Source organism: Panulirus ornatus, chromosome 48, assembly GCF_036320965.1.
Source record: "Panulirus ornatus isolate Po-2019 chromosome 48, ASM3632096v1, whole genome shotgun sequence".
Taxonomy (NCBI): domain Eukaryota; kingdom Metazoa; phylum Arthropoda; class Malacostraca; order Decapoda; family Palinuridae; genus Panulirus; species Panulirus ornatus.
The window spans coordinates 23,746,628-23,774,537 of NC_092271.1; the positions used below are offsets into that span (position 1 = coordinate 23,746,628).

The 27,910-nt window shown below is 36.8% G+C and overlaps 2 protein-coding genes across 9 annotated transcripts in view; one reads left to right on the forward strand and one right to left on the reverse strand.

Moving 5' to 3' along the window:
* The window catches only part of LOC139763841 (inosine-uridine preferring nucleoside hydrolase-like), a 28,744-nt gene extending 26,517 nt beyond the window's left edge, over positions 1–2,227 (forward strand). For all 6 annotated transcript variants that reach the window (XM_071690176.1, XM_071690173.1, XM_071690175.1 and 3 more), the window contains one exon: positions 860–2,227. In XM_071690176.1, the coding sequence (XP_071546277.1) occupies positions 860–997 (138 nt within the window). In that variant the 3' untranslated portion in view covers positions 998–2,227. The remainder of the gene's footprint in view (positions 1–859) is intronic.
* On the reverse strand, positions 1,573–27,846 carry Wdr37 (WD repeat domain 37). Of its 3 annotated transcripts, none has more exons than XM_071690171.1 (11): positions 27,719–27,846; positions 26,273–26,426; positions 24,214–24,284; positions 22,141–22,260; positions 18,592–18,783; positions 17,793–17,965; positions 16,697–16,952; positions 13,544–13,682; positions 11,731–11,800; positions 8,258–8,434; positions 1,573–7,616 (listed from the first exon to the last, which is right to left on the reverse strand). In XM_071690171.1, exons 2-11 carry the CDS (start codon positions 26,410–26,412, stop codon positions 7,482–7,484), a joined length of 1,473 nt encoding a protein of 490 aa, XP_071546272.1. In that variant the 5' UTR covers positions 26,413–26,426; positions 27,719–27,846; the 3' UTR covers positions 1,573–7,481. The 3 variants fall into 3 exon arrangements, with proteins under 3 accessions (XP_071546272.1, XP_071546271.1, XP_071546273.1); XM_071690170.1 differs by lacking the exon at positions 27,719–27,846 and adding an exon at positions 27,601–27,687; XM_071690172.1 differs by lacking the exon at positions 27,719–27,846 and adding an exon at positions 27,239–27,531.
* Between the last annotated feature and the right edge of the window lie 64 nt (positions 27,847–27,910).

The window sequence follows — 27,910 nt, forward strand, 5'->3', positions numbered from 1 at the left end:
GAAGTTATAGTAACTGATCCTGTAGAGATGGCCTTTTTTTTTTTTTTTTTTTGTCTTTTAAGACCATGCTCTGGTACCCTTTGTATCTTGCTTTTAATCCTGTGGTGCCTTCATTATAATTTGAGGCTGCATATTTTGAGTGAGAGCATAGGTATTTCTTCTCTTCCCTTCCTTATAGTAGTCCTGTTGAAACTCATGTCCCCATCTCCTTTTCAGAATACAGGGGCTGGTCTTGTGTGTGTTGAAGCTCTCATTAAAGTGTGTGTATGTGTGTGTTGAGGGAGATTGGAAGCATGGAGGAAGTGAAATGCAGGGAGCTCTGCAAAGTGATATGGATTGCTCATTAGTTTTAAGTTCTGTGGGGCCTGGATGTGGAAAGGTAGCTGTGGTTTCAGTGCATTATTACATGACAGCTAGAGACTGAGTGTGAACGAAAGTGGCCTTTGTTGTCTTTTCCTAGCGCTACCTCACGCACATTTGGGGGGAGGGGGTTGTTATTTCATGTGTGGCGGGGTGGCGATGGGAATGAATAAAGGCAGACAGTATGAATTATGCACATGTGTATATATGTATATGTCTGTGTGTGTATATATATGTATATGTTGAGATGTATAGGTATGTATATTTGCGTGTGTGGATGTGTATGTATATAGATGTGTATGTGGGTGGGTTGGGCCATTCTTTCGTCTGTTTCCTTGCACTACCTCGTTAACGCGGGAGACAGCGACAAAGCAAAATAAATAAATAAATAAACATGTTGTGTTACAATTTTGCAGTTTGTTGTATTTGCCATAGTAACTGATTTAAAATATTTTGGTGTAGATATTTCAGCAGTGAATCCTATCTTGCTTTGTTTTAGGGCAGTTTGACTCGTGGCCAGGTGGTAATCGACCATAAAGGAGCTTTGAACCAAAAATCAAATGTCATCATAATGACAAGTGTTGATGTGCAACGTTATCTGCGTTATCTGCGGATGGCTTTGGGTGCAGAATTTTAATGGGAGTCGAAGGATGTTAGGAAAGTTCTTTTAGCATTTTCCAATGAGTAAATTGAATGGTTTAGTAGTAATAATATCCCTGGGGATAGGGGAGAAAGAATACTTCCCACGTATTCCCTGCGTGTCGTAGAAGGTGACTAAAAGGGGAGGGAGCGGGTGGCTGGAAATCCTCCCCTCTCTTGTTTTTTTGTAATTTTCCAAAAGAAGGAACAGAGAAGGGGGTCAGGTGAGGATATTCCCTCTTAGGCCCAGTTCTCTGTTCTTAACGCTACCTCGCTAATGCGGGAAATGGCAAATAGTAGTAGTAATAAGCCATGTGTTACTCAAAATGTTTTGCTAATTAAAATAAATGTATACTACACCAAACCCTCAAATCAAAGTTTGGTCCATATGCAGCTTGCAGCAAAATCATTTAGAACATGTTTGCAAGAATGTGGCTTTGGCCTCTGATCTCAACCCCACTGAATGACTGGCAGGGTCACTCCAAAGCTCTGTAAGTTCATAATGGCTTCTTACTATTTGTTGGGTAGTAAAGGTAGATTTTCCTCTTAAGGATAAAAGAAACTTTTAAGAACCTAGTGTAAACATTTATGAATGTTGTAATTATAATACTGAACACAAAATGTTATATTTTATAGTATTGCTTAAAACACACAAAATGTTGATCTTTGGTAGGAACCCAATATTTGTTGTATAAGTTCACATTCAAAATTACTACTCTGATTAAAAAAATATATTTCAAATATGGATATGAACTGATAAAAATTATACAATGAAATTTCAAAACATTACTTAGATTTTAGAACTTTAATGTGAATACTTTGGTTCTAAACACAAAATGCTCCTGACTAGACAAACTTTCCATCAGTAAACAGAGATGAGTATATAGTAAATAAACAAGGAAAAATGCTGTAGTTCTAATATGTGGATCAATATATAAATGGCTAAGATTACTATAGAGCCTCTTTAATGTATTTTTGCTTCATCATCTGTACAATTATTTACAGAATTAATCCTTATGTCATTATGGAATGCTATAGGAGAATATATGGCAGTTATGAATACCAATAACCCTCTTATCCTAGGAAGTAAAGTAATATCTCCAAATGACAACAGTGTTTAGTTGATGATGCAGTAATTATATACAAACATTATATTCACATGCATTTCAATTGTATATGTTTTTACTAGCTAATACTATATATAAATATATTTATTTACATATTACAAGCTCTACCAAATACAAAACTTTTCCATATGGCTAAAGTAGCACAGACATTTTTAAAGCAGCCTAGAAACTGCAGAAGTCCCATAAAAAGGGTTCTGGGCTTAACATAATGGGAGGCATAAAGTAATGGAAAATTGACACGCTACATTGTACCAAGCACCTCTCTCCTTTGAACTACTATTTTTCAAAAGAATAAAACTTCCCATTAGCATCTTACCGGATAACCTTTACATAACTGCATTGGTAAAAATAGTGACCACTCCAGCCAGCTAGCAATGGTAAGGTATTAATAAGAGGAAGGAATGAGTACTCGAATATCATAAAGGAAAAACAAAGAAACTTTGAAAAGAATATTGTGGACAAGGCATGAAAAAAATCCAAAACTTTTCCATAAATTCACCACAAGCCAGTGAAAGAGCAGCTAATCAGGATAAAGGACTCGGAGGAAATAGTTGTTGAAGATGTTGTAAGGGTATGAGAAGGAAAAGATAACAAGTTCAAAAATGTTTTCAAAGTGGAAGACATTATAGCCCCACTAGTGAGATGAAAGGGAAATTATGTTTAAGAAATCACTGAGACATCTAGAAGTCACTGACAAATACTAATAGGTCTTGACCCATTACAAGTCGTGATGAAATTTCACAATGTGAAAAAAATACATGCACATACACTACATATCTATCTAATTGCTCCTAACATTTTGCCAAAAGGCAGGGCTACCACATACTGCTCATCACAAGAAAATCTAGAGTTACGAAGAATGAGCTGCATGACTCAAGTGTTGTCAAGTGTTACATATGACAAGCAAGGAGAAATTGTATGTTTGTGGACAGAATGCCAGCACTCCATATGTTAGTGAGGCAGAAAGAAAAGACAAACTGTCCACACCCACTGACATTCAAAATGCAAGTACAACCTTAAAGAACTCTCTTGTAAATGGCCCTTAAAACATATACATCTTCCATGCAAAACACTTTGGCCCAAAAGCAATCAAAGCACACATAGGTATCTTCAACTACTACTGCCTACACAACAAAATCATAAACATCTAGAAGCTTGATAACATAACAATCCTAAATCCCTCCAAGACCCCTACCTGTCCCTCTTCCTACACCCTATATCACTCCTGCCATTCATACTGAAATACCTTGAAAATCTGATCCAGAAAAAAAATCCAGTAAGATGTCCCTTTCTCACTCCACAGCACGGCCTTAAACCCAATCATTCCACTTCTACACTGTGTACAGACCTCACACAATATACTTTGGATAGCTTCAACCAATCACAAAATCACTCTCAAAATGTGCTTATGGCAACAGACATCAACATAGCATTTGACACTGCCACGAGACATACTTGACTAAACCCTTCTCAAAAATTATAAAATATCATTAACTAATTTTCTAATTGGCTGACAAGCCAGTTATTCACAAAGGCTTAACCTCTAAAATGGGGTTCTCTAAGGAGCAGTTCCTTCCTGAACCCTCTTCAATCTCATTCTACAAAACCTCCCAAACACGCACTGTGAAAGTCCTCGTATGCAGATGAGCTCACAATCATATCACTATACCCTGACACTACTCATGCAACAACAAACATGCAAGATTATGTCACAATTAGTAGAGTGGCTCATTCAAAAGAGAATGTCTACATCCCCACAGAAATACACTGTCACCATCTTGACCATACAGACACAATTCCAACCTGAACCCTCCTGTACCCATTAATGGTCAACCAATCAGCAGACCTCTTACCATATAGGTATCAATTATAACACACATGACATTTACTCCTCACATCATAAACATCAACACAGGAGCTTTGCTGATCAAGGAAAGAAAAAAGCATTGTAAAGAAAGTCATCACACAGAATCTATAGGGAAACAGCAGCCAGGCAGTTATGTATAAGACTTGACCACCCTATGTACACAGCAGAGGAAATATAAATTTCTCCAGTGATCTCTTGTGCTGCATGAAAAACAATAATAAGTGACTGTCCTAAAAGTGGCTCTAATATCTATAGACAAATACAGAAAAGGCTTCAGTGAACTTTATATGCTTTTTCGAGGTTTCTGGGCATAAAATTATTTTTTAGGCAGTCCTTTATAGGGTCTCACAATGAGAGAGACCTCTCCTAAGGGCCCTCAGTGTCACTATGAATATCTTTTCTATGACCCCATAATCAATGTTATTTCATTCAGTAGTCTGCCATTTTGTCTCAAACTCTACAATAACCAGGATATTACTTATGCTCATTTCTTTAACTCTTCTTTCTTTCTTCTGACATGGTTGTGAACTATACTTTTTCCATACAAAAAGCATTCCCCCTTTTTATACATCAAGTAAACTGCAACTGCTTTACTTGAAACAGCCAAACCAACCTGCCAAATTAAAGACTCCATACACCATTATGTACTGAATTTAAGTAACGACATGTACTTTAAAAACAATACAAACATATAGAGCTACTGAAATAAATGCATCTTAAATCATGTATGCAGGTACTATTATATAATAGGTTGGCATAAGAGATGAAAAAAACCTTGAAACTTCAATTTGTGAAAAACAAAATTTTTATCTGATCTACCTTTAAACCTTATTGCCTCATCATTTGACCTAATTTATATACAGCAAATGTAATTCCTCATATATTACTCTCTGTTTATATACCTCACATCCAAATGCTTCCATAAGTACAAATAATAGTAAAAAAGAATTAAAGTACCTGTGCCTAATGGCTTCCTGTTGAAATATTCCCATATTTGGCTGGCACAAAGACCCATTCAGAATGATACCACATATATGTACACTTCTATAAGTACAACAAAACTAATGAAACAGCAATGCATTCAATTACAGAACCTATACATATCAATATCCATCTATCTATCTATATATCTGATGCATATTATTAAGTCCAGTCCAGTGATTTCAAATCCGATTCAGGAATTAACTGTAAAATGAAGTTTCATATTTTCAAAACTTTACCTCTTGAAATATAAAATGCTTTCAAAGCAATCCATGAAACACATCTGTAAATCTTTACAAAACATGGATAATTTTGCATCAGAATTATTACTGGCATTCATAATCAACGTTACTTTCAGCATTCTACTCAAGGCTGAAACAAACACATCTGGAATGGCTGACATCTGGTACCCTGCATAATCACTGACTCCAACTTATGCATCTTATACTTTTCCATGTGACTCTCCATACATAATCTCTACATTATCAGGCCAAAGGAAACTACAGTTGTCACTATAAATAACATATCCTCAATAAAAAGTCGAAAATAGGTGTTTTCCCCTGGTTAGTAGGGAGGATACTGTATTCCTAAGACCTTAATGGACAGGATTTACCACCAATATACAATGGAACCTTAGGCAATAGAGCAAACTGTATTCTTGACAATTAAATGGTCAAACAAGGTACAAAAATGACTCGTTTCATTACCTGTATGGAGAGGCAGTTGTAAGAAAATCCATACAGAGATCTTGAGACAAAATATCAATGAACCAATTCTAAAAAATATTGACAATGTCATTCTATAATTATCATCCAAACATCAAGCAATTAATGAATGAACCAGAGAACAGGTATTAACCACTTGACTTCATTTTTTTTAGTGGAATTATAATTAACTTGTGCATACTTCCATAAGTCAATACAACATATTTCTGTTAGACAAGCTAGTTTACCACATGTCATCTATGCCATGATATGAAAATCCTCTAAACTAGCAAAGGCTTTAATCTATCATGACAGTAAAATCCACATTAAAAACCAGCAATTAAATGCATTACATATTTTTTCATACTTGTTAGCTGTTTCCTGTGTTAGCAAGGTAGTGATCTATGCCATGATATGAAAATCCTCTAAACTAGCAAAGGCTTTAATCTATCATGACAGTAAAATCCACATTAAAAACCAGCAATTAAATGCATTACATATTTTTTCATACTTGTTAGCTGTTTCCTGTGTTAGCAAGGTAGTGTCAGGAACAGCCAAAATATGGCCTCGCTTGCTTACATCCATTCTCTACTTAAGATGTATAATGCAATGAGACCAGAGCCCCCTATACACAACCAGGCTCCAGAAACCTTTTCAGTGGTTTCCCCAACCCATTTTATATACTCTGGTTTATCCCACTGAAAGCACATCATCCCCTGTAAACCACAATACTCCAGTTCTCTCAATTTAATGCATGGCTTACACCCTCCTGTATGTTCAGGCCCTGAAAACATAAAGCATCATTTCATCCATATAAATATACTATTACTTATAGTTTATCAACTCATCAATATAGAAAAAAAAATTTCTATCCAATTTCAGAAATTTATCCCAAGTTAACCTAAAACTACTGTTCCTTAAGACACTTCCCACTTTCCATAAAGCTGCAACCTTCTAGCTGGAGTAAGTCAGATAAAGCAAAAGGTCCTTTAAGTGGCAAACAGATCCTGTAGCATATGCCATGTACCAAGCCAAGACTCCAAACCTATTTTTTTAGGCCGACAGTGTAGAATACTATGATACTATACTCAAACTAATCCATCAATATGATTTACTCTGATACAATGATCATTACATAGCTTTTGTAATATAAAAAAAATCAAATGATGTCCACTTTCTGTTTGCTTTCATCTCATTTACTCCTTGTCCCATTACAATTTACCTACTCTCACTCCAAGTTTGTCTTGCCTTCCTGGGATACAAGTCTTAAAAAACTGCACTAGGGACATCTGATAAAATATCCTCAAATACAAAAACCTTACATGAAGGTAGTATTATAATACTAAGTATTGGACTAGCAGACCCTTTTTGCTATCAATTGTTGTTCCTATCACACTTGCATATTTATGAATCTTCAAAGGGTTGTACATGTGCCATTCACACAAAGTATTAATTGATATTAAATAAAAAAATAACCAAAATAATTTCTGCTCTTCATTGTGTCAAACTCCTGAACAACTCAATATACTGTATGGAGACAGTCAAATAATAAACACAACATGGATTAAAATTAAATTTTTCATATTTTTCAAAAAGAATCATCAAAACAACTTACCACATCATTAGCCCTACCATGGCAATACAAAATTAGGTGAGCACATTAAACCTACCTAGGTAGAGCTGGCTTAATTCACTGAAGTGAACTAGTTCACAAAAATAGGCCAACTTCAGAGGAGTGGACCATTATAAGTAAACTACTGTAACTTAAAGTGAGCTATCTTAAGCTCTGTGTTGAGTAAATACTCAGTCCTTGCCTTCCTTAAAGGAATGTATCGACCAACCATACACAACACGATCAAAACCAGCTGTGAAGAGATTGCAGCGTGCTCCCATGGAATCCTCTCCCCAAGCCACACTGCACACCATACGACGATGACACTAAGCAAAAAAAAATAATATTTTGGTATACATCTCATTCATAACCATGTGTATACAGTGCCAAAACATTTATTTCAGCCTAAGAAAAATATCTATAGCCTGGTACTTACTGGACTAAATCCTGCATTTGAAGATAGATATAAGTAATCTCTTCCCATAATTAAAACTATTTCTAGATTTCACTCATCCCATTACTAGGTACAAAACAATAATGCTCAAGATCTATGTAACAAAACTATAACTTTCTTATCACATGAGAGATATATTCAGCATGTTTACAATGTATCAGATGAGGTAAATATAATGAGAAGTAGCATGTTCTAAGATGAGAAAGTAAAACAGGTATATACTTGAGATTAATGATAGGGATCTGAGAAGGAAGAATGGATAAAGAAAGAATGAGGTGGAAAAAAGAAAACATCTAATCATTGTAGCTCAAAATTAAGTGAGAAATCATAATGATGCTGAATGTAATCAATAATATTGAACATTATCATAAGAAAAAAAGCATGAAAAAATCCTATATGATAATCTAGCACTACTATGGCAGAGGTCAATCCTCTGAATGGGGCCAGAAAATCAATTGCTTATGCAACGTATAAGTTACACACATTGTTATTTTGCTGTACATTTTCCCTTACCTGTCTATTACTTCGTGGCAACCGAGCAAGGCGATTTCCAGTTAGGTCATAAAGACGAACATGACGATTGTCATGAGGGATGGCAATGACATTGGTGGATGAGACAGCTAAGCGATTCACTGGTGAATCAAGACGGATAGTTGCAAGTGGTGACCGCATATTTTTTACATCCCAGACCTGAAGGAGTCAAAAAAAGTTTATATATCTACAATCAAAGTGTTGATTACTTTCCTCCTATCCAATGCCACAACCCAAGAACTAATCATCATATGTCATATCATTTCTTTGACTGTTTATGTAAGAAGTGCATGTCAGCAAAAGTTCATTTGTCTGAAAAGAAACAACTGGTAAAAACTGCATCACACTACAGTACATTCTAATACCTGCTCATGGTAAGGTGCCTGAGGACTGACAAAATGCATATACAAGCAACAGTGGCAAAAACAAGTAACTACCTAAAATCAGACAAGACTGCCTCACCAACATGTGACACATATCTTTACAATGCTGATGAAGTATTGTTAGTTCAGGATCTAAAAAAACATCATGCCTGGAACTGATCTAATCAAGTTTTCTCATCTTTTCTAGTCTTTTATTCTAATTTTGCATAAGCTCTGGATGGAAAGATAATCAATACTGTTTAAACTGTTATACATTTACTGAGAAGGTAATGGGTCCAGTATGGAGACCTACCTACCTACCCCACAGCACTCAGGAAGCTATGTCCATCTGGATACGTCCACCAAGCAAGACCATAGGTCATAAAGTGTTGTGATGTTGAGGGTGTGTATGTGGGGAGAGTGCAAAGCAACTAAGCAATAAGTGTTCAGTGTTTTCATTGTGTTAGTTTCATCATAGGCATGAGGGGTCTTGAGATTTGTTATACTGGTGTTTGTATTGGGATAAATGATGTCCAGAGTGTCCTTTGTGGCTCTGTAATCCTTTTGCACCACCACTCACAGGATGAGCATGGGATGCACAATAAATATTTAGTGTTGGTATTACCGGCACAAATCATATCAAATCAAAGTTTAGACAAGAAGTGTAACACATATATATATATATATCTGGGGAGTGTAATTTCAAATATATGTCAGATGGGGTGGATTTTAAGTCCAAGTTGGGTGGTAGGGTTGTTCAAACCTTGTCAGGTTATTTCAGTGTTTTTTTACAGCATGTTTTGTCAGTGCTATATGTTGGGGTGGGGGGACCTGTGAGTAGAGTTTGTTGAAGTGTGAAGCAAGGGTAAGCCTTTTATTTCTACTATGGTGTTGAGAAGAAATGAGTGCCAAACACATTGAGGTAGGACTGTATTGGGAGGCTCTATTTTGTGTGTGGGTATTGACAGAGTTCTTGCTGTTGATAGACAGGCAGTGACTGTTCTATATGGTTTGTTTCTCTGTTATATTTGTTTTGAACAAGATGGACGGCCAGGCAGGTGAAGCATAGTTAAGAAAGGAGCAGATGAACTGCCTGTAGGGGATACTAAGGGATTCTATTTCTTACTAAATTTGGTACCAGCCAGTCATCTGAGGGCATTTAGTGGTCTGCTGATTTTGTGCTGATGTTTGTGGTGTGGGGAACGAATGTCATGCGTGTGTCATATGTGACACTCAGTATAGCTGGCATTTAGTTGAGTGGGAGCAATGGGCCATTCAAGGTGTACGAAGTGTGCAGTTTGGATTCATATCTGTATGGGATAAAATGAGTGGCTGATGACTTCTGTGGAGATGCAGGAATTCTGTTCTAGGTGAGTCACTTTTCTAATGGTGCAAAGCAGTTTTCTATGTATCTTGTTTGTGTCAGGGTTGTGATGTAATTGTAAGGTAGTTTGCATATATGAGAAAAACTACAGACAGTGGTCTGCAAGAAGAAATGGGGGGGTCATACAGGAAGAGACTGAAGAGGGTTGGAGAAAAAAACTCCTCCATAGTGGACTCTACTGTAAAGCTTCATTAAGGGTTTTGAAGGTGAGGGCTTTGTGAACGACTCTGGCTTGATGGCCAACTATGAAACTAGACAAACCACTTTTTGTCATTGTTGTGGAAAGTGGTGTTAAGTATCTTTTGTGTGAGGATGTTTTGATGTAAAAAGTTATTTTCATTTCTATTACCACTAGTACTGTGTGGGAGGGTACTGTGGTTGGTTGAGGCCATACAGAATATGTTGTGTGAAGTTTGTGGTGAAATGATATAAAGTGAACCCTCGATTTAATGGATTCTGATTTGATGGACCAGGCAAATAATAATACATTAATCAATAATAATTTTTAAAAAATTTATAAATGCCACACCGGGTGCATTTCATATTGCACTTGTTTTCGGTAGCATGGGGTATACTCACTTTGTTTCGGTCTCAGTCTGCTTCATGCTATCTTGTGGTCAGGTTGTATACTGAGAACTGTGGCTATTAAATAATTTTGCAAGCCTTACAATTCAAAATGGCATGAAGTGATAGAGGAGTTAAAAGAAAGTTTGTGAACTGTATATTGTAGTACTGTATACTGTATTAAAAAATGGCCCATAGGAAACATTTAACAGACTTTCAGCATTGACAGACACCCCCTTCCCCCAATTAGTCTAATAAATTGAGGGTGTACTGTACAACCTCAAGGATCTAAGACGATAACATAATACTTTGTACTATGATGATTTAAAATTGGGGATCTACTCATCTTTGTAATGAAGTTAGACATACATTTCTGGTGGTAAAGGACTAGTTTTACCTATCTTGGTTTCCACTCCAACCTCATCAAAAATCTGCTGCTAATTACTGATAGAACTGGACACAGTAAGATTATCAATAATCATGGCAATACTTACGATGTCTTTACAGTGCTGTGTACATGTGATTTTCATTTGTTTAATACATTCACTGGGCTACATTCTTTTTCATATCCTTCTTCATTAGAAAAAAAACTGTGTTAACAGATAAAAATGATATTTGCCTTAATCACCTAGCACACTCACTTCTACCATCAAATTTTGTTCCTCTCTCTCTTTGTCTAGGGATAAGGCCTCAATCATGACCACAGGAAAATAGAATACCATTTCATTATCAATTTTATACAACCTCCACATCACTGTGAAAACTTTTGAGGTTTGCAAAGAGAAAAGGATCACTACTTTGATCACAGTTGTTAATGAATACAAATTTATGAGGACATTAAAATCTTGCACATCACGACAAAAATAATAATAATCAATTTAGGGCAGATGAACATCTATTTTACAGTCATATCACACAAAGCTCAAGAGTATTTCCTAAAGGTATTAATCAGACTAGTTACTTATGTTTTCATTTAGTTTAAAATCTGTAGTATATATAAAATACAAGTGATAAACATTCTCTGCTCATTTGACTGGGACTAACTACAAGACAATATTCAGGGACATATATTCGCTAACTCAATCAGGTCTGCAACTACCAAATTACTGAGCAAGACAGGGCAAAAACACATAAAATAAACTAACCTTAACGCTGCGATCATCTGAGCCAGACACTACTTTGTCTTCTCTCGTAAAGCAAACTGATGTCACACTTCTGCAATAAAAAGGCAAATTCTAATAAGACATAAGTAATAAGAGGTGGAAGTATCATATCAAAATCTGACTAATGATATGGTGCAAAGAGATATGCTGTGCTTGATATCACGAAAGAAAATATTAAGCAAAGAGTAAAATTCCACAAGAATGCTTATGTTATGAACTGACTAACCACAAGAATGCTTATGTTATGAACTGACTAAAAATGTCACTCAAGGCTTTTACTACCAAATACATACTCATTTCAACAGAAAATGAATAATGTTACTGACAACAAAATATTACAGCTTGCTGACTCCCAAATGTTGCTCATTGTGAAATACACAAAAGATCCATGTCATTCACAGTTTTGACAAATAAACCTCAACTCTATGAAGTGAAAGACATTTCAGATGAGGATGCAATAAGAATGATTTGGGATCAAATGCAGAGCAAGAATACAGAAACAAGTCACAAGGACAACTGATGGTCTGGAGCATTTGAACTACCATGACCAGGTGAAATAACTTAAATCTACAGACTACAACAAATGAGGAGACATACATGGAAATATATAACCAGCAGCAAACAGAAGACATAAAGAGCAATGTTTTAAACCAGGTAGCAATTCATCAAGGAAGACATAGAATCATGAAATCAAAAGTAATCCTTCTAAATGCAAAACATATTGGATGAAAATACATGAATACTCAGTGAGGACACTCAAAGGTTACTCAGTGCAATACTGGAACCAAGAAACATACATGAATTGACCACAAAAATTTCAAAAGAAGATAAGACTTGTGGGTGAACTTTGTATGGAAAACTATGGAAGTGGAATGAATGCCAAAAGAAACAGATAATTCATTTAACAAAATATGTTGCAAGAGCAAAGCACTAATTCTGCCATCATAGCAAAATCTTGTCGTATTTACTAACAGGTAGTAACTTAGCAGGCAGGCTTTAATTATTTTCCACCACATTCTGACACCCTACACTTTGGGAAATGCTGCAGAGTATAAAATGTCATGAATGTAGCATAATATTTGTAGAACATTATACAAAATCATGACATGCGATACTAAAAATGTAAAAAAATATTCTACAGTAACTTGAAAAAAAAATAATACATCCATTTGAATGTGAAAAAAGTTATTGACAGTCAAATTGCTTCAAGATATGATGCACAACTGGTGAAAGAGCTTTAAGTACTAGAAAACCATATTCTCTAAATGCAGTGCTATGGTACAGCAAAAGATACTCATAAATGCATTTATCTATGGTAACAAAGACATGTCTTACCCTTATCCAGGACTTTAGTGTATATATTTATATACATTACACACAAACGATATCAAAATCAGCATCAGATATATAAAACACTCAGTAATAGTTACAATAAATTCTGTAGGCCCATGTTTCTGCAACATCTTAAAATCCAAACATAGCTCAGTTCCAACAATTAAAGATTTTAGATGGCCTGCAGGAGACAAAACAGAACCCCAAGGAAAGAAAGTGTTGACAGAAAATGAGGTGGTTGTGGCTCTTTCTAAACAAACATGAAGAACTTGTTGGTTACTGATAAGAATGTTATTATTTCATTATTCTGCTAATGAGTGGACCAATAACTAGTGTTCTGGCTGTTTATGATAGTGGTGTTCAGAATTTCTTCTTGTAAGGGACTGTCTATAAAAATTCTTTTGGTAGTCATTTACTTTTAAAAATTTTCAGATGAGCAGAAAATAAATAAAGTTATACATACTCTGTGTGTCCCTGGAAGACAGATACAGAATGTATTGTTTCACGAAAATCCCATAATCGGAAAGTTGTATCTTTACTGGCAGTCACCACAAGGCGCTGAGTTGGATGGGAACAGCAGTGAGTCAGTTCCTGGTCATGACCTAAAGAGAAAACATTCTATATATAATTCATTCATGTTAATATCATGCATTTTACAAGTCATATTTGGTCATGAGTACAGTCAATTATTACATTGCTCTGTGTTACAGTTCACATCTGTGGCATCATTTAGATATTAAGCTTTTTAGGATATAATCACAGAAAACATGTCTTACAACTAGAAACTAAGGACTCTAAACCTTCCTCAAAGAGGTTTCATCTTCAAGTGCATAACTTTATTCCATTCACTGCACTGATGCAAGACCATGACAATACATTGTAGAGTGCTCTAAGCTACAATTATAATGCTGTTATTTCACAGCTCATTTTAAATTCCCAGTTGATATATGATTCCACATCTTATCTATAGATATCACAAGCAACCTAACAACACACCTGGAAAAAATATGACACACCAGTCACCTATAAGTCATCAAAGAAATTGTAAATGCATCATCACTGTAGGAAGGCAGATAGATGCAACAACTTCACAGTTTAAAGAAACAATTTCTCTTGTATTACTGTTTATATTTTTGATGAAAATGAGGTTATATTTTCATTAATTCATGTAAATAGTGTTGCCTTTGTAAATATATAAATAAAGCATATGCAATATAAAAAACACAAATATAAAACATTTAAGTGATATGTATGGAATGAGTGAGTTCATGCCCACTAAAAACAAAAATGTGTTCAGGTGTACGTAGACTGAAATCACAGCTACAAGAAACACAAGCTTCACATAATTATATGAACAGGGAGAATCCGTGCTGCTTTCCAGGAACCCCCACACCCTTCCATACTTATACAAAGGAAATTATACTGATTCTTTAATTTTTAATTTTTTTTTTTTTTGCTTTGTCGCTGTCTCCCGCGTTTGCGAGGTAGCGCAAGGAAACAGACGAAATAAATGGCCCAACCCACCCCCATACACATGTATATACATACGTCCACACACGCAAATATACATACCTACACAGCTTTCCATGGTTTACCCCAGACGCTTCACATGCCCCGATTCAATCCACTGACAGCACGTCAACCCCGGTATACCACATCGCTCCAATTCACTCTATTCCTTGCCCTCCTTTCACCCTCCTGCATGTTCAGGCCCCGATCACACAAAATCTTTTTCACTCCATCTTTCCACCTCCAATTTGGTCTCCCTCTTCTCCTCGTTCCCTCCACCTCCAACACATATATCCTCTTGGTCAATCTTTCCTCACTCATTCTCTCCATGTGCCCAAACCATTTCAAAACACCCTCTTCTGCTCTCTCAACCACGCTCTTTTTATTTCCACACATCTCTCTTACCCTTACGTTACTTACTCGATCAAACCACCTCACACCACACATTGTCCTCAAACATCTCATTTCCAGCACATCCATCCTCCTGCGCACAACTCTATCCATAGCCCACGCCTCGCAACCATACAACATTGTTGGAACCACTATTCCTTCAAACATACCCATTTTTGCTTTCCGAGATAATGTTCTCGACTTCCACACATTCTTCAAGGCTCCCAGCATTTTTGCCCCCTCCCCCACCCTATGATCCACTTCCGCTTCCATGGTTCCATCCGCTGCCACATCCACTCCCAGATATCTAAAACACTTCACTTCCTCCAGTTTTTCTCCATTCAAACTCACCTCCCAATTGACTTGACCCTCAACCCTACTGTACCTAATAACCTTGCTCTTATTCACATTTACTCTTAACTTTCTTCTTTCACACACTTTACCAAACTCAGTCACCAGCTTCTGCAGTTTCTCACATGAATCAGCCACCAGCGCTGTATCATCACTGAACAATAACTGACTCACTTCCCAAGCTCTCTCATCCCCAACAGACTTCATACTTGCCCCTCTTTCCAAAACTCTTGCATTCACCTCCCTAACAACCCCAACCATAAACAAATTAAACAACCATGGAGACATCACACACCCCTGCCACAAACCTTCATTCACTGAGAACCAATCACTTTCCTCTCTTCCTACACGTACACATGCCTTACATCCTCGATAAAAACTTTTCACTGCTTCTAACAACTTGCCTCCCACACCATATATTCTTAATACCTTCCACAGAGCATCTCTATCAACTCTATCATATGCCTTCTCCAGATCCATAAATGCTACATACAAATCCATTTGCTTTTCTAAGTATTTCTCACATACATTCTTCAAAGCAAACACCTGATCCACACATCCTCTACCACTTCTGAAACCACACTGCTCTTCCCCAATCTGATGCTCTGTACATGCCTTCACCCTCTCAATCAATACCCTCCCATATAATTTACCAGGAATACTCAACAAACTTATACCTCTGTAATTTGAGCACTCACTCTTATCCCCTTTGCCTTTGTACAATGGCACTATGCACGCATTCCGCCAATCCTCAGGCACCTCACCGTGAGTCATACATACATTAAATAACCTTTCCAACCAGTCAACAATACAGTCACCCCCTTTTTTAATAAATTCCACTGCAATACCATCCAAACCTGCTGCCTTTAATATCTTCTTCAATAATATATGATGCAGAGGCAATCTCAATCGGGTAAAGAATTGGATTCTTTTTATAAGCATGGGGCATGAGACTCTGCAGACAAAATATGCAATGAAAGGGTTAAAGTTCATGTCTTCTATGAATGGCAGTTCATATCTCCTGGCTTTTATAGTAATCTGAACAAATCCTAAACATTAATATAATACCCTACAGAATGCTGAAATGCTTTCTTGTGCTGTGGGGTAACAAACAATACTATAATAAAATATGAGAGCAGCCATATGATTTTTGAGCTTTAGTCTGGAAAGACCATGATCATTCTACAGGGGATGTAAACCTGCGGCTACTCTAACTCACTCCTTTTACAATGTTAAATGTATTCACAAACTAAATCATATAAAGACAGTTCTAGCTCACCCTTCAAAGCATACAAACTGTAAGGAGCATACTCTTTCTTAATCCTCAGTCCACATGAATTATCCTATACTATGGTGCTATGCTTACCAATCAACTGAGAAAGCAGGTCACCAGTATGTGTATCATACAAATTAGCTGTTCTATCCCAAGCAGCAGTAATAGCTTGATCTCCACCAGGCAGCCAATCTGCAGCGATGACTACACTGGTGTGTCCTGTTAGCTCCCTTAGTGGTGTCCGTAATGTGGCTGCACCTCCTCCGTCACAGCGACCAATCATCAATCCCCCATCTTCTTCATCTTCGTGATCACTACCATCGACTTCATCCTCAGAAGAGTGCACTCGCTGTACAACATAAATATACATATTTCTATTCTGTAACACTGAAATCACAGGAAGTGAATTCAAGACATGAGACAATGTAAAATCAATATTAGGAGAGAGCTACTCTCACCTTAGGAATGTTAACAATGACAAAAAAAAAAAAAAAAATAAGGGCTATGATGAAACACAAGTATCAAAAGAAAACTATTTAACTTGTGTTCTCCATTTTAAGTGCAGTGTTGAGTGAAGAATCTGTGTCAAGCTCAACAGTGTGATTACATATCAGGAGCTACCATACAGTGATCATACGGAGCAATTGGAAATAGCTTTGTATCCATGGTATATAAATGGCTTCAATCCCTTGCAGTAAGTTTTTGGTATACTATGAAATCTTTTTTGTTCTAATCATAAATCTACTAAACAAAGCAATACTTAAATATGACATCTGACCCCATCCCCTGTGACTGCTGTTCTCATTCATAAAAATGAATGGCAGTGTCATCTGAGATGCAGGAGATAAATCTACTTTCTTTTCTTCAGTTAAAAGAGTTACAAATTAAAGAAAAGACAAAATATTACAGCAGTAAATCTGAATCCATAGCACTGTCATGACAAAAGTAATAGGACTAAGTTATGAACTACTTTAATGATAATCAAATTATGAGAAGACTCAAACAGTGACAGAGTAAATTCTTTTGCCTTCAGGTAACAAAGATATACAAATTGAGGAAAATTTTGCCATGTTTTCTAGAATTCCTACTAAAAATACAGAAATACTCCTGGATAGTTTCTGAAGTAATGGCAGCCAAATTACTCACCATTAGAGATCATGACTAATGATACAATACCATAATGTCATACCAGCTGGTCAGGAGTAATGGCAGCTTGCCATATATGTGCTGTGTGGTCACCACTTGCTGAAAGGATTAAATCCTGTGTTGGATGGAATTTTACTGAATTGACAGATCCACTGTGACCTGTGTACTGGAGCAAATTCCGCCCTCCATCTATGCCCCAAACACAGGCTGTCTGGTCTGAAAACACAAGGAAAAATAATGGGCAAGTTGAAGTGATGAACTACCTAGTTTATTGTTTGCAACTAAGCATGCAAACATATGGGATGGGTTTAATTAATATCAAAGCCAATGTGTGACTGGGTTTATGGACAGTTAAGGGTGGCTTTCTCAAGCCCCTACCCTTCAACCAACAGGCTCTAAAATGTCAATTTTTTTGTGTCATAAGAACGATAAAAAGTATGTTTTATTCTTATTCTTTCCTTGTGAGCCCCTGCCCTTTCAATGTTCTCTACATGGTAGTGGCTGGTCTAATGTATTAAAGTCAACTCAACTCATGTTTGGGGAATGCTATACAAGATATTAAGGAGGTGATCACTACATAAGATATTTCGTACTAACTATACAACCAATCAAGAAAGATAGTGGGTCAAGTCTCTACAATGTATCGTTAAATACAGATTGTGAGAAACACAAAGGTTACTGTGATAACTGTATAACAAAAAAGACACGAATAGATATTCAACAGTAAATTACAAAAGATGTATACTAATGTTCAAAGTCTGAATGCTCTGTTTTCCTAAAATTTAATTCCATTACATGCATGACCTTATATACTCATCAAAGAAGTCATTTTGCTACTTTACCAGCTGAAGCTGTGGCAATTACTGGCGTGCCACCTCGAGACACTGCTACATCCCACACTCCATCCCGGTGGCCAACATACTCCCTCACCATACGGCACGATACTGAGTCATTCTTAAAACTGGACACAATCTTGGATGTCTGAACGCGCAGTTTGTTGGCTGCTTTCACTTTCTGTGAACTCTGACCTCCAGCTGGCACCAGAGGTTAGGGTTGGATAGGTTAGGTTAAACTTGGGGATCTTTCTGTAATGTAAGGATGTAACTGTTCTGGACAATTATCTTACTTATCAAAAATGTTACTAACATTATCATTATAGTTATTAACATTATTCTTCATCATAATCATTATCATTATTCTATTATCATTATCATTATTATCATTACTATTATTTTTATCATCATAAAACCTTAAAACACCATTTATTTGGCTCCTGCAGCTCTGAGGCTGCACTTCATCTGGAGCAGAGAAACGATAGAGTCCTCAATGACACTGTACCCTTTCTGTCTGCTAACAATGATACAGCCTCAATGAAAGTGGCCTCTCACTTGCAGTGCAACTACTTGCAGGTATAGTCTGGTAACATCAGACTAATGTCTGACGAGGTTGGTTGCTGGAGGTGGTGGGCTGAAAATCTGGTTGGTAGGTTACATAGGTTGAGGAAGTTGAAAGGGTGCAGCTGACCTATGAGTAGGTCATCTTGATGATCCTGAGTGTGGATGTTGAACCACGTATGATGAGAGGTATTGAAAACTTCACACAGATAGAAGTTAGGCATGTGGTTAGGTTCTGCTGCTGGGAAGAGTACCTAAGAGGGCAGGTGGAAGGGGAAGGTATGTAGGTGTTGATTATGTTGTAGTTAATGCTGCAAGGCTACATTTCTGTGAATTGTATCTGAAGAAAGCTGTCTTTGTTTGTAATCTGTTTTGTATGGCACTTTTGGCAAATATACTCTGGTGATCCTAAGTTGGGGTTAATATCAAACACTTCAAGTAGCAACTCCTTCCTCTGTTTCTGCTTTTGGAAAGTAATAATACAGCACCTGCTCCTAACTGTATCAATTGCCCTCTGCAACATGCATGAAAGGTATGGGGACTGCAGTGTTATTTCTCCCTTTACCATTATAATCATAACATAAGAAAGTATTTTAAGGTTGGGAATTTATCACTTCATTTGCAGAGTGCAAAGACTTGAGAGACATTGTGTAAACTTCAGAATCTAGCTGTTTTTCAAAGAAATCCTTGATCACACTTTTTTTAATTGCTTCTTCAACCATTGCAAGGGAGCCTGGCTTTCTCCCACCCTTTCAAAAGCAAATATGATAAAGTTGCAAACTACACAAAATAGTGCAATCAGAACAATCGATGGCAGTCTATCAACCACAAACACTCAACACCTTCACAATAAATAAAGATTCTCCCAATACAGTCCTGCCTCAACATGCTTGGCACTCAATTTTATGCAAAAGCACTAAACCCCCTCATCCACCCAAACCATTCTGTAACTAACCACCAACCCCCAAGTAAAAATAAGAAGCTTATCCCTGCCTCACACTTCAGTAACCTCTACCCACAGATCCTCCCAACCCCTACAAATAAACACTGACAAAAAACACATGCACACCGAAATAACCTTACAGTACTAAACAACCAACCTCCATCTCCAACCCATCAGAAACCATACTCCCCGAACAAACGAACAAACATTAAACACATTCTGCAGCTTATGCTCTGGGTGATGTTGCTCTGGACATCACCCATCATTACAACACGACAAACACCATTTCAACATACCCTAAGACGCTTCATGCCCATAATGTAACTACCATAAAGACACAGAGCATTTACGGCTCAATTACCCTGCACACCCACACACGCAACACCACAACCCTCTACGACCAGTGGTCCCAACTGGTGGATAAGGCCAGCACACTGAGTGCTGTAGGAGAATCATCAAGACAGAAGAGTCTCCTGGGGCAAGAAGTAATATATGGAAGGTGAAAGGTGGGTAAAGGATAAAGTAAACTGAAATGATGTGGTATACAGGGAATGACATACTGTCAATAAACTGAACCAAGGCATAGGATGTGAATGGGGAAAACCAAAGAAAGGTCTGTGAGGCCTAGTTGTGGATAACGTGCTGTGGTTTTGGTACTCTTTACATAACAGCTAGAGAATGGATGTGGGCAAATGCAGCCTGTTTTCATCTGTTCCTGGCACTAAACTGCTAATGCAGAAAATGTGGATAAGTTTGAAAGAATATATATGTAAAGGAAGAAAAATTCTAATCCAGCTAAATTTCACAAATATAATCATCACATCTGCATAATGATTCTCAAGTCTCTGCACACTACTCCTAAAATAATAAGCTACCAATGGCATATCACTGGCATTAATTGCCTATATCAGTAACATGTCATACTGGAAAGGCTGTACCACTGTCAATGCAGAGAAAGAGGAACAATTTCATCAATGCTATTCTTGCTCCAAAGGAGTCCAACACTTTCATGGTCCTGTGCAGAGTGCAGCCTCAAAGCCAAAAGAATTCCATAAAAGGAGTACAAAGGTTATATGATAATAACATCAAAATGCAAAAAACTGCTAAAAAAGATTTTATCATTATGATTCATGATCACATTCATGACTATACTCTGCATTACCCAAATCATAAACCTCTACCGAAAACCATCCTTATATTCCATCCATCAATACAAGCTCTGCCAATCATACCAGTTTTAAACATAAGCATGCCTTTATTCCAACAATGCTACATGTACTTTCTTTTTCTCTAACTTTTATCAACTGTCAGCTAAAGCACATGCTAAATATACTTTATTCTTCACCTCAAAAGGAGCTCAAAAATCCATTTCACATAATCAGTCTCAATCCTACCATAATCCTTGAATAGAGTACAACTTGTTTTGTAATTCTTGCAACCAATGTTACTTATTGTCTAATCATTAGGCATATGACTATAAACACTTTTCATATCCCACCAACTGTGACTTACATCCATTCTTCAACATCTCACTCTCCTTCCCATATACATCACATCTTCATGCAATGGTATCAGTGCCTGTGTCTCTTTAAATTGCAACCCCAAATAATTTTTTGCAGGACTCTCTCATTCTCCTTCAAATAAATTCCCAACTTGATCACTTATGTCTAACTTTTCACAGATCTCCTTCCTGTATCTACTGACCTCCTTCCAAAATAGCTGATCATTCTTCCTTAGATTCTAATTTCATTTATTCTTTCTCAACATCTACATTCTCTTCTAAACAAAATTCAGGTACACCTCCAAGCTACAATACCATTATTCAATATCAGCTTCCACACTGCATTATCAGTGAAGCTCTTCATGAGTCTTCTAGCACAAATGGACATTACTGACGAGAGCGCCACTCTATACCTAACCATGTTCCTTGATGAGATGCAAAAAGATTTCACATTTGTGTTGTTTTGTACTATAATGAAGCTTATCTAACTTCAAACCAGCAACATCTCAAAATATTGGAATCAACTTGAGAAGAAAAAAGTGGATAAACTTACATTTACTCTTCAGTCCCCCTTTAGTGGATGCTCCATCATTTTCATCATTGCCACCACCACGCTCGCCAATGACAGACTCTCTTTCCAGTCTTTCAGTGAGGCTATCTACTTTTTCTTGCACTGGAAAATATGAAGTGTACTTAATAAAGTTATGTTAGTCATAGTCCATTTCTATCAGTAAGTTACTAGTCCTACATATTGTGTAAGGGGCATTGTATGAAATGCCTGCCAAATATTTTGGTTACAGTTACTCCTATTTTTCAATTGGTTGAAGTACCATCAACATCACTTGAAACATCTGCTGAAGAATTCAAAAACTGACATTAAATTATTGTACTTTGAGATGGGAATGTCTAAAAAGACCGAGGATCACATCAGCAAGCATATGTAAGGGAAAAGAGGAAAGAGGAAGTACCAAAAATAGCTCCTGAAATACAAGAGATTCCTTTCTGTACTTAACACATGGACAATGGGAACACAAGACCATGACCATATTAGAAAACAGAAAGTAAACATCCCATGATATGGAAGTCCACTTACCTATAAAACAGAACTGTTTTCAAAATGACCTGCTAAAAGTCACAATCATAAGCCAAACTGGCTTGATCTAACAACCTAGACACTCAGTGTTTTGATTAAGCGGTAATGAGCTGTAACTCCCATAAGTAACAGATCTGAGTGTATTTCAAAGAGACAGCTCTATATCAAATTTAGCATGAGAGGCAAGAGTAGGCAAGCTGGCAACTATGTGTTTAGACAGTATATGTGGCTTACAAGCAGAAAGAGGTCTCTAGTGCTTCAAAACTGACTTTCTGTACCTGATACTAACTAATGAGATATGTTTCCACATTTACACTGCAAGGCAATCTACATGAAAAGAAGCAGCAACCAGTTAACCTAAGAGAGTAATGATATTTTCAGTCATATGAGCTAGTTAAACAAATGATCTGTCATGTAGACACCAACCGACAGCTCACAACCAATAGCACTTACACAACGTATGCATAAGCTCTCTGGATGAGTCAAACTATAATGAGACAACGTATGGATAAGATCTCTGGATGAGACAAGCTATGATGAGAAGAAGAATGGAAATGACATAATCTTTTACGCATGCATTCAAAACTCAAAACCCTGTGCATTTACTGAATTTAACAGCAGGTGGACAGATATATTAACCTACTTATGTAACATAGTAAATCTTCTAGGTTTACATATCAATTCAATATAACATCTCTTATTCAAAAGCCATACTTTTTTTGCAGTTTGTTTTGGATTACAAAGATTAAAGATGACCCTTAATGATAATATCAAAGATAGACTATGAGGGCTGAAAGTCTGAGTTGCCAAAGACAGACTTCATTTGTCAAGGACTTCACTTTCAATCCATCATTCTCTTGAGAAGGAAACAACTGCACTGCTCCCAGCAACAAGGAAATGCCGACTCCTTTGGAGGTTGAAGTTCTTTGACCAGAATATACTCTCAATGATACAGCCTCAATAAAGGTGACTTTTCACTCACGATGTAACCTTGAGCACAAAGTCTGGTAACACTCGTTACTACCAGTGGCAAGAGCTGAGGTAACATCAGGGAGTCAACACTGAACGCTTGTGTAGCATGGAGATACGGCAATTTCCTAAAATATGTGGTGAGGCTAGAAGTGACATGCAATGATTCAGATGAATGGTTAATAGTGTGGCAGCTTGATGGCATGAGGGATGACTGCCCAGTTGTTTAATAATGGTAGATTGAGGCAGCCTAAAATAACCAAAAGCTAGGTGATCATGCATCCACTCTACATCTGACAGGCTGTTCAGCCATAATCTACACTGACAGGTTGTTCAGTCATCATTTGTAATGGGCCTACAAGGATATAGTCCCTCTAACTCGCATCACAAACACAGGAAGAACATTCCTCCCATAGCAATGTTTCTTAGAGAAACAGTCCACTCATTGAACTACCTATTCATTCTTTTGGTTTGACTTTCATCATATCTACTTTTGCCTGGATACTTTTAAAAATTCCACTGTATTCAAATTCTATCTGATTTGCAATATCTAAAGATACTTACATGCTAAATTTTCTGCATACAGAGCTTCAAATTCTTTTTCAATCTGTAAAAATAAGTCGTGAAGTCGAACTCTGAAAAATCAAATGACTACTGTTAGGTACAGGTCTCTGAAATGTTTTTATTTGATGATTAAAAATGACAAGTCTGTGACCTTTGTGAACTATGTCAATGCTAGCCATGTCTTTCTGTAAATTAATAGCAAAATTCCACGCTGTATATGAAGAGGCATATCTCTTCCAGTAAGAAACAAAGCTTATAATGTGGGTACATTTAAATGTTACTTATTTAACCATATTACCAAAGAATTAGCAAATAGTTGACTATTTGCTCAATCTCTATAACTTCAGGAGTTGGCAATATGTCCTTCTCAACTAATATGTCTTGAAGAAGGCAATCACTCCTTGATGCACAAGGCTGAAGCACAGAACTGGTGTTTTCAGGGAGGCACTCCACCTTAACATGTCCATTCAACTCAAGAGAGTTTAGGATCGCATGGTTCACAATATACAGTACTTTGTTTGCTAAACTTGTCAATTCTTTTTTTTTTGCCAAATGTTTTGAATCTGGTACATAACACCATAAAATCTTACATAATAACAAACACATTTTATCACACTATGAATACATGGCAAAACCTAAAAAATTTAGGTTTTGAAAATAGAAAAACCTTTTCTCTCAGGTGCAACATCACTCAAACATGAGATACATTCACTGCCAATATATGGGTCAGGACCTTCCCACTCATATATATACAGTAAACAAAAACTTTTAACTATTTACATGTATAAAAAATAATGGGAATAATTAATGATATAGTTGGAAATGTCGCAAAAACTTATGCTGATTTGGGTTCAAAAGAACTGACTTATAACTGGCAAATGTTATGGTAAACTACATAATCCATCTATTCTTTAATACAATTTTCCTGCATGCACTCTTACCTATTCTTACCTAATGCATGAATTAATAATTATCTATATAATCAACTAAATGTTATAGTACACTGTATCTTTCATACATTTTTCTAGACAATCCTCTTCAGAAGACAGTTGCCTGATGTATGAATTAACAAATTATCTGCATGTTGCATTTAGAAAAACATAAAAGAAAAGACCTACAGGAGGTGAAATCCTTAGCTCTCACTCAGCTTTGTTTGAAAACATTCAACTGATTATTGATAAATATGGTAAATTGTATTTTGTACATACATTATGATACCAAATACCAACTCACTTATAATTCCAACACTACCAAAAAAAAAAAAAAAATAAAGGTTGTACAACTGACCAAATGAATCCTATTATCATATAAATGCCAGTAAAAAAAAAAAAAAAAAGAAATGGATGTGTTTTGAAAGAAAAGAGCAGGAGACAAAGGTAAGGAAGTGATATGTGTCATACTTCCAAACACCAGTCACTCAGTTAACATGGAATTACCATAAACAGCATGCAGACAGCAGCAGTGTAGCCATAGAGTATGACCGTCTGCACACGGGTTTCCAGAGAAATGGGAGCTCAGAACAGCTGTCAGGAGGTTGGCTGATGACATCAGTCCAGTAGTGATTGCTGATTGGCTGGAGGCAGACTTAATAATCATGCTTGTGGCTGCAAATACCTTTGGGTTATTGGCAAAGGGTGACAGAGGGCTGGTGTCTCTTCAATGAAATATGAGGGTAAGAGGGTCCTCACTTATATATTCCTATGGGATATATCTCATGCTGGCAGAGTAGACTGCATAAGAAAAAAAACAGAAAAAGAAAAAAGTCTCAGTTTTGAGAATGAACAAAGCTTGCCTTTTAGAAAAGGAGAGGTCACTGGAAAAGATACGACAAGAAAAGATACAGTACCCATGTTTAGAGTTGTGGGAAAGGAACAAATATCACAGTCCATCCACAAGTGGTGAATAGCCAGACAGTACTTATATAATGAAAAGTCTTGCCAAATAATGATGTTTCTCTAAAACTAAGAAGAATAATGACATTTTTCCCATAAAAAATAACCACAGGGGATAAAAAATTCTTAAACACCTAGGCCTGCAAACAAAAAGGAGAATGTTGTACCTGAAAGGAGGAGGGAGGAAATTGTCATGGTCCTGGTCACGGTAGTACTGCAGCTCTGCATCAGTGTGACTCCGGACACGAGGGACACCACCTGTCCTTTTCTTCCCGCCCGACTTACTCCCCAACCCATCTTGAGGCATCCTATGCTACACTCCTGATGATGAATTACATATATCAATAAGGGACAATAATTTCAACAATGGAAACCTTTTGAATAACATGCATTACAGCCTATGGTGCTAAATCTTCGATATCACTTGCCCATTTTTTTTTGGCTTAGTTTTATTCACTTTTCCTATTATAAAGACATAAACCATTCAATCTCCAGTTTTCTTACACTATAACGGCCATCACAAATAATAACATGAAATTGAAAAATATCTTTCTTTTACTTAAAGCTACTGTAAAACCTTGAAAAGCAAATCTGTAATCCTGCAGCACTGGGGATAAATACTAGGAAGGGTCCAATGTTAAATAAATTTTTGAAGTTTCAGGCCTAGACCACTTGTGCTAGACCAAGCCTAAAGCCTCAAGCTTACCAAAGTTTCTATGGTTCACCATATCCTCTGCGTTAACAACGATTCGTTAGGATTCAAATGTTATGATGCACAGCGGAATTCAGTGAAATGCAATGATATAGCATTTCTAGACCCTACAGGCATGTCTTCTTGTCGAAATACATCTGCATTGAATTTGTATAACGACATATCATTACTAACAAGAATTAAATGAGTGTTACAAATACATTACTAACACACAAAACTTTTCATTTTGTGTGTTTTTACCCCACAACTTCCTGCTACTTCAAAGGCCTACCCTTTAGAACTGAAAATTGACACAGTTGAAGGTGCTTCACCTAAAATCCCCCACTCTAGATCAAATCAAGACATTGTAAGGAATCCATTGGTACCAATTTAGTTTACTTTAACTACCTAAAATACGCTCAAACATATGTTGCAATCTTACCGTTTTTGTTACCACACAGTTCAATACATTTCATTGGTATAAAATGACCAATAAATCAATCACCAATCAAATACAATAACTACATCAACAGTTGGATTGGTGGGAGGCTATTCCAGAAATTCTATCTTCTACCAAGACGAGAATAAGTTAATATATCTTCGAAGCCTTCTAGATTTTCATGACGAGTAAACTTAGAGGGGGATCACCAATGAAAAATTCATGACATCACGGTATACTCAAATTTACCACACAAAAAAAAATCCTCTCCTCTAGAGTTACTGCCATTATACACCACACTTAATTAAACTGATACATTTCATGCATTCAAACAACTGATGACGATAAATCACACAGATGATAACCTAATTCAGTCTCAAAAGATCTCCTAGAAGGCTCTTGTTTACACTCAACACCTGATTACTACTGATATTTACAGATGGGACAAGATGGTTACAGCTTGACAAATGATAACAAAGTTACCGAAATTCTAATGTTGTGATTGGGCCTTTTTAGATACTACAACAAAATATATGTCTTTAGAGGTGGCTCCATATTCGGGCCAATGAAAACACAGAATTCGTGGAAGACTGTTATGGTTGGCTGGTTGGTGAGGCCAAGCTGAAATCCTGCGCACGCAAGAGGTCGTAGATATCACTATCTGACACTTCATAT

Excerpts from the sequence above, each read along its gene's own strand:
- Wdr37 (XM_071690171.1), bottom strand. The coding sequence starts at position 26,412 with ATGCCTCAAGATGGGTTGGGGAGTAAGTCGGGCGGGAAGAAAAGGACA. Across the intron at positions 18,784-22,140 it reads AGGGGGACTGAAGAGTAAAT|CTGGAGGTCAGAGTTCACAG; the intron begins GTAAGTTTATCC and ends CTCTGGTGCCAG. Across the intron at positions 7,617-8,257 it reads TGCCACGAAGTAATAGACAG|TGTCATCGTCGTATGGTGTG; the intron begins GTAAGGGAAAAT and ends TTTTTTGCTTAG.